The sequence below is a fragment of the Malus sylvestris genome, chromosome 5 (assembly GCF_916048215.2).
Source record: "Malus sylvestris chromosome 5, drMalSylv7.2, whole genome shotgun sequence".
NCBI lineage: Eukaryota > Viridiplantae > Streptophyta > Magnoliopsida > Rosales > Rosaceae > Malus > Malus sylvestris.
The window spans coordinates 31,967,057-31,973,622 of record NC_062264.1 but is presented as its reverse complement, the minus strand read 5'-3'; the positions used below and the strand labels follow the sequence as shown (position 1 = coordinate 31,973,622).

Sequence of the window (6,566 nt, the reverse complement as noted above, 5' to 3'; positions counted from 1 at the left end):
TTTTTAAAATTCCCAGTGAGGGTTGTGGAAAAAATCATAACCCACGGGGACGGATTCCATACATAGGCCAGTGTTGCAAGTGTTTAAAAGGCGAGATGGGGCCAAGTTCATGTGTCAGAAATTATAGTTTTGAATTTAGGAGAAGAAAAATAAAAAATGGATTTAAAATTAATTTGCAAAGGTCATGATGGTCATTTCATCGTATGAACTGTCATTCAATTCAACATACAAGAGGGGTCAAGAACCAAAATCATGTTATTCCTTTAATTTTACCCCCTACAAACTTTTTCCTGTCTCCAGTTCAATCTACTGTCCAATCCCTTTCCATTTTCACCAAAAAAAAAAAAAAAAAAACCCTAAAAAACACGACTCCTCTCTCTCTCACATAAGAAGAATGAGAGAAGAATAATTGTAATCATCCACTATTACGAGTTGAGGTTACTCCACCCTTTTTAGGAAAAAGCCAGTCCCTTAACATTTTATGAAAACCAAAGCTCAAAGCTGCATCCAATTATCCATCCATCACCTTCCAATCTTTTCTCTGTAGTAATATTGCTCTATCAAACCAAACATAAACACCACAGGAGGGGAGAGATAGAGAGAGTAGTCAAGAGTAACAGTAGTCATCTCAGTTGCTTGCTTGTACTCTCCCATCAATCTCATCACTTCCCTCTTCACATCAAAAATCTTCTTTTGCTTCACCAATTCCAGCTCCCTCCCCCTCTCCATCTCTCTCTTCCTCCCTCCCTCCCCCTCTCCATCTCTTTTCAGAAATTGGGAATTCTGTAATATCAATCAATTACCAAACCTTTTGTCTTCTTTTATTTCCCCTTCTTCATCAGTGTGTGGTTTCTCACTAAGGTTTCCTAGTTAGAAACCAATATAAAACTTTAACTCTCTCTCTCTCCCTCTCCCTCTAGAAGAAACCCTAGAAATCAAGACTACTTAAAACAAAAGCAGAAGAAACCCTAATTCCATGGATTCAATCCAAGATATGGATGGAAGTTCTGGCTCTCACCATCATGAGATCACCATAGCATCAAGCCATAACCTAATTATCAACACATCCACACTGATGAACAGTACTGCTGCTAGTACTCCTACTTCTCTCGCAGCGGCTTCTGGAAGCTCATCTTCTCCTTCCTCATCATCTCCTGGTTCCAGCAGCCGCTATGAGAACCAAAAGCGGCGTGACTGGAACACCTTCGGACAATACCTCAAGAACCATCGCCCTCCGCTCTCTCTCTCTCGGTGCAGCGGGGCCCACGTTCTCGAATTCCTCCGGTACCTTGACCAGTTCGGCAAGACCAAAGTCCACACCCCAATCTGCCCCTTTTACGGCCATCCAAACCCGCCAGCTCCCTGCCCCTGCCCGCTTCGCCAGGCATGGGGCAGCCTGGACGCCCTCATCGGCCGCCTCCGTGCCGCCTTCGAAGAAAACGGAGGCAAGCCTGAAGCCAACCCCTTCGGTGCTCGAGCCGTGAGGCTCTACCTTCGTGAGGTTCGTGATTTGCAGTCCAAAGCAAGAGGCATCAGCTATGAGAAGAAGAAGCGGAAGAGACCGCCGCTGCCTCAACAGTTGCCTCCACCGCCTCTGCCGCCGCCAGGCCATCATCTCCATCATCCCAGTCAACAATAAGCCAAAGCTAGCTGTTAACATCATCATCAACGGAAGTTATGAGGGCCGGTATTATCTTATTTATTTTCTTGATGCTTTTAAAATTTATGCGGTATTTAATTTTGGATGTTGTCAAATTAGGGTTTTAGTTAATTTATCATGTGGTTGTTGGTAGCCACTGCTATGCTGACTAAAAAGACCCGTGTTTTCATGAATTAATTCTGGCCTTCTTATCTATTTATCGCTTTGATTTGACTAATTAGATCAGTCGTCTGTGGGAAATTGTTCTGATTGAGTCAGTTTTTATGCAAAAACAACTGCTGTGCTTTTTTCCATTTTTTTCCATGTATTGTTTTTTTCGTTTTCACTTGCTCTTTCTCTGAGGTAATGCCTAGCTACAAGTAGAAATTTCTCGAAAGATGTGGCTGGAAACTCCAAGTTAACTCAGTTTAATTCGTTTTTTTTTTTTTTTTGCAGCCAGTTTAATTCGTTTCTTGCAAAGATCTTTCTCTCTTTTTTGGGTTAAGATACATAGCTTATTGAAAGGACTTCACACGAGGATCATATAAAAATGTCAGATATGTACATATATACTTTCTTTAATGCTTGTGTATTGTAGATTGGTGCATATGGTCAGACAAGTCTCTCTTTATCGGACTTGGATTGTCTGCCCTCCCGTTTCAGTGCCCTCCTTGTGCCCTCCTGTTTTGTGTGGTCACGGTTAAGTCACGTCAACATTTTATATTGTTTTTTTATAAAAATAATAAATAAAAAAAATAGTAATATAAAATATTGACGTGGTTTAACCGTGACCACACAAACAGGAGGGCACAGGGAGGGCACTGAAACGGGAGGGCAGACAATCCAAGTCCCTCTTTATCTCTGACTTCCCTTACTTCCCCTTCTCTATGCTCCCACCTTTTCCTACTTTATTGTTTAGGAATATTGAATTTATATATGTGCGCCTTCTTCTTGTGGAAAAATTTAAGAGAGAACAAAACTGTTTCGACATCACTAGCTCACAGCATATGTTAATTTACAATTATATATAGTTTGAGTTTCTATTAAGCATAGTGGTGTTTTTCAAAAAAATTTGCAATTAAACAAGGTACGTAATCATTCCTCCGAGTGAAATTTTCTCCAGAACTTCTGCCAATAAATGTGAGAGCTATTTACTTTGGTGTCATGTGTATCATATAGGGCACTGCCTTCACTATTGGTTTCAAGCACTTTTTTTTTTTTAACAAATTATATTATCTACAATATCGAAGTGGAAGAGTAGACTAAATTTTACAATAGATTAGCAATAATGTGGTTTAAATTTATTTTTAAATAAAATTAAACTTAAAATCTTTCACTTATTAATAAAAAAAATATTATTAAATTGTAGTATTAATTAAATAGTGATCCCCTTTAGTGAGGAATATAAAATAATATATATTATTGCTTGTAAAATTTCATATGCTGACTTTCCTTATTTGTCAAATCAGTCTCAGACAGTCAGATGTTGCGCTGAACTAAACAGGAAATATAGTGGAATACTGCAAAAGAGTCTGCAGCAAAAAAAGATGTGAATATTGTGGAATCTAGTGAGATTTATAATTTGGTGAAACATGGTTAATGAACTAAAAAAGCATTTAGTTTATTTTTGTGGCAAATCTTCGCATCCAATACTTTTTCATATTTTGATGCTATAGTTTGTTAGGGAAACATGTCTACCAAAGTATTTTATAGTTAAAAGTGCAAATTAGCTAATAAGAAATTGAGGAAAATCTTGTTTAATTTTTCAATCAGGCCGACACCTAGTCAGTGATTGGATGATGTTGTGTCAATATTCCTATAGGATTCTGTTATTAATAAGTATTTAGATTAATTAAGAATTTATTTTCTATCAAACGGTAGAAACATTTATCAGGTGTGAATGAAAAGTTGAAAACTATGTAAAAGATGATTCCGAGTTGTGTGTAGAAAAGAAAGAAATACCCTACATTAGTCAACTTAACTAAACAAATGTCTGCATTTTGCGACAATTAAGATGTTGTTGATCATTATTTAGGAGAAGAAATAAGCTCTAGAATTAGTTAACAAATGATACGTAATATAGGTGCTAGAAAAAACCGTCTCTTTTCCTTTCAGTGAAGTAGTGGGGCATGTAAAGCCACTTTACCTCTCAGCGGATCGATTCATTCTGCTAATGATTTCGGTTATCTAGATTCCATGAAGAGACTCCATCATTAGTAAAATAAGGGAAAACTGATTAAAACTTAAAAGCATGAACTTTATGGCGTCATCATATATATAGATATTATTAATTTTGACAAGATCAACTACTTTATGGATGCACCTGGAAATTATTTTCTAATTTACAATCATTCATTACATCGGTTTTATACATGTTGCTGATCTTATAAGCTTAAAATATAAAGGCTTTTCAGCTAATATATTTTCTGATATTGGTATAACTCTTTACTTTTATCATTGAGATTGAAAATCGATGGAAGTGGTCCATGAGTTTGTCTATCATCAATCATTTTAGTCATTTTTTGAAAAATCTCCGTTAAATTGAAGGTATTTTTGTTCAATCGACCCTTGCACTTGTTTTTCCATTTAACGGAGATTTTTTTTACGGAAGAACCAAAATGATTGACTGTTGACAAACTCATGTATCATTTCTATCGATTTTTAACGTTGAGGACTAAAGTGAGAGTTATGACAATCTCAGGGATGATCATTTTGGCTAAAAAACCAAATATATGTATATATGTGTGTGTATTGTTAACTCATTGCTAAACGTCTTAAGTTTTTAGAGTCCAATAGTTATCTGACATAGAATCAAAGCTCTTAGTCTAATTCTGTCTTGACCTGTTACTTGACAAGTTAACTTTTTGATTAAAATTGAATCTGAATTCTCAGCTTGTTGTCATTTGATCACCTTGGTTTTGGTTGCAAAAATCCAGCCTCTATTACAAATCCCTTTTTATATTGCGATTCATTTTCCTCGATTGCTCACACACTCTTGAATTTCTTACACACAGAATTAAAAGTCGAGCGCAAAAAAATGGAAAGTTCTTATAGAAGTTTATGTGAATATATAGGATGTATTTTAGTGTAGTGTGTTCTTACTACCTACTGAAAGATCAAAGCAGAATTCAAAAAAGTATGTAGTTTGCTAAGAATTTTAGTATTTTATTTAACATGCATTCCTATATTGTTTTTATTTTCCTTCTGAATTTCTAGTTTATGTGAAATAATTAAACATAGAATTCTTCTTCAGCGTCAAATGAGTTATTATTTTCGTTACAGAAGTCATAGTAGCTAATTTGATATGAAAGTATTCTTGATGAACATATAAATATTGAGGAAGGTCATCCGTATTTTGCCAAACAATTCAGTGAAAAGAGAAGAGCTCCTTCTTAATTCATATAGATATGATCTCTTAATTTTATATATGCATCTTCATGTTTTTCATTTCTGTTCATTTCATACTTCATCATATTTGAACTTGCTTGTTAATCTATATATGGCTCGTTTGTTATCTAGGACTGGATTGGATGGTATGATGATATTCAAGTTATGTTGAAAGAAGATGAAAAAAAATGTCCAACTTGTAGGTAAAGATGGATTTCTCATTTAAGAAATTTATCCATTTCGATCATTTCAAAATGGTAGCTAGGAGTAAGATAAAAAAATTTCATGTCTAATCCTCACAAAATGAAAAATCAGCCTACTGTAAATTTTATGAGATATTAATTCCAATCAAATCTTAATTATCGAAAGAGATTATGGTTTGTGCTCGATGTATTTGTTCATTTAAGTTGGAGAATTGATGGTTTTCTAAACTTAAACATCCTTGCATGTTGCCAATAAACGCAAAGGTTACATGCATAAATAATTATCTATTTTTTTTAATAAAAATTATCTTTTACACTAATTTATACTAAAGAGGAGATAGAAAAATTTAAGCTCGGTACACAGTCAGTTGAAGAAAAAGACTCTAATCATCGGTGAAATCCACCATTGGCAAATAATTAACTATTTTTGTTTAACTAAAAAGGGTCTGTCTCCGTCATTTTTAGTCCCATCAAATCATAAATTAAGTGGGGATGTTTATTTGTCTTTCAATTTCAATAATTCATATATATATATTATTTAGCTTTTTGAAATATCTGGTGTTGGGGGGGAAGTGAAATTATGAAACTTTTCTATTAGTATTGCTAGGAGTCCTTTCCTTTTTCAGTAATACGTACTTATCCAGTTATCCTTTTTGCCTTCTTTCGGCCGCATTAGGACTCAAGGCGTTTAAATCTCGTAACAGTAAGCAGAAACAAGAGACATGAAAGAGGATGGAGCATTTCTGTATTGATGTTAACCAAAATACAACAGATGGCACAGAGGCTATTTATAGACCACTAAACCACTAATAAACTGCTAAACCAACTCTAACAATTCCAACAACTCAACGCATCAGAAGATGCCTGCTTCTAAATCAAAACACATCAGGTGGTGAAACGCCACTTAAATAAGATCGACCTCGTATTAATCGGGATAATAGTTGGATTTGTCTGATCAGCTTGCCATGTATGAATACTACTGAAAAGTTTAAATTCATACGAATCCTCCTCTTCTAATCTCTCTCTCCTTCCCTTTTCTCTTATTTGAACGGTTACGGTTTAGCTACGTCAACATGTTATATTAATTTTTTTATAGAGACAATAAGACAAAAAACAATATATGAGAGGAGGAGAGAGAAGGGGATGAGAATAGGAGGGAAGATAACTCTCCCCTTTCTTTTGAGGTCATACATGATTACAAGTGATTCGGCATTCAACTTGAGAACTTGAGCTATTAGCTAGGTTAGTATGTATACGTTTATATAACAAACGTTCTCTTACTGGACTGAATTCAACAGTTAAGTAAGTTACTTTTATGAACAGGTGATCTTATGTGA

General features: G+C 35.1%; 1 protein-coding gene across 3 annotated transcripts; it reads left to right on the top strand.

Moving 5' to 3' along the window:
* Positions 1-309: 309 nt before the first annotated feature.
* LOC126624780 (protein LIGHT-DEPENDENT SHORT HYPOCOTYLS 4-like) lies at positions 310-6,248 on the top strand. Of its 3 annotated transcripts, none has more exons than XR_007624219.1 (3): positions 310-1,687; positions 2,096-2,250; positions 2,478-6,248. XR_007624219.1 is itself a non-coding variant. In XM_050293890.1 (2 exons), the coding sequence occupies exon 1, from the start codon at positions 977-979 to the stop codon at positions 1,637-1,639; it is 663 nt and encodes a 220-aa protein (XP_050149847.1). In that variant the 5' UTR covers positions 310-976; the 3' UTR covers positions 1,640-1,687; positions 2,096-2,272. The 3 variants fall into 3 exon arrangements, 1 of the variants encoding a protein (XP_050149847.1); XR_007624220.1 differs by having other exon boundaries at positions 2,473-6,248; XM_050293890.1 differs by lacking the exon at positions 2,478-6,248 and having other exon boundaries at positions 2,096-2,272.
* Positions 6,249-6,566: the final 318 nt, after the last annotated feature.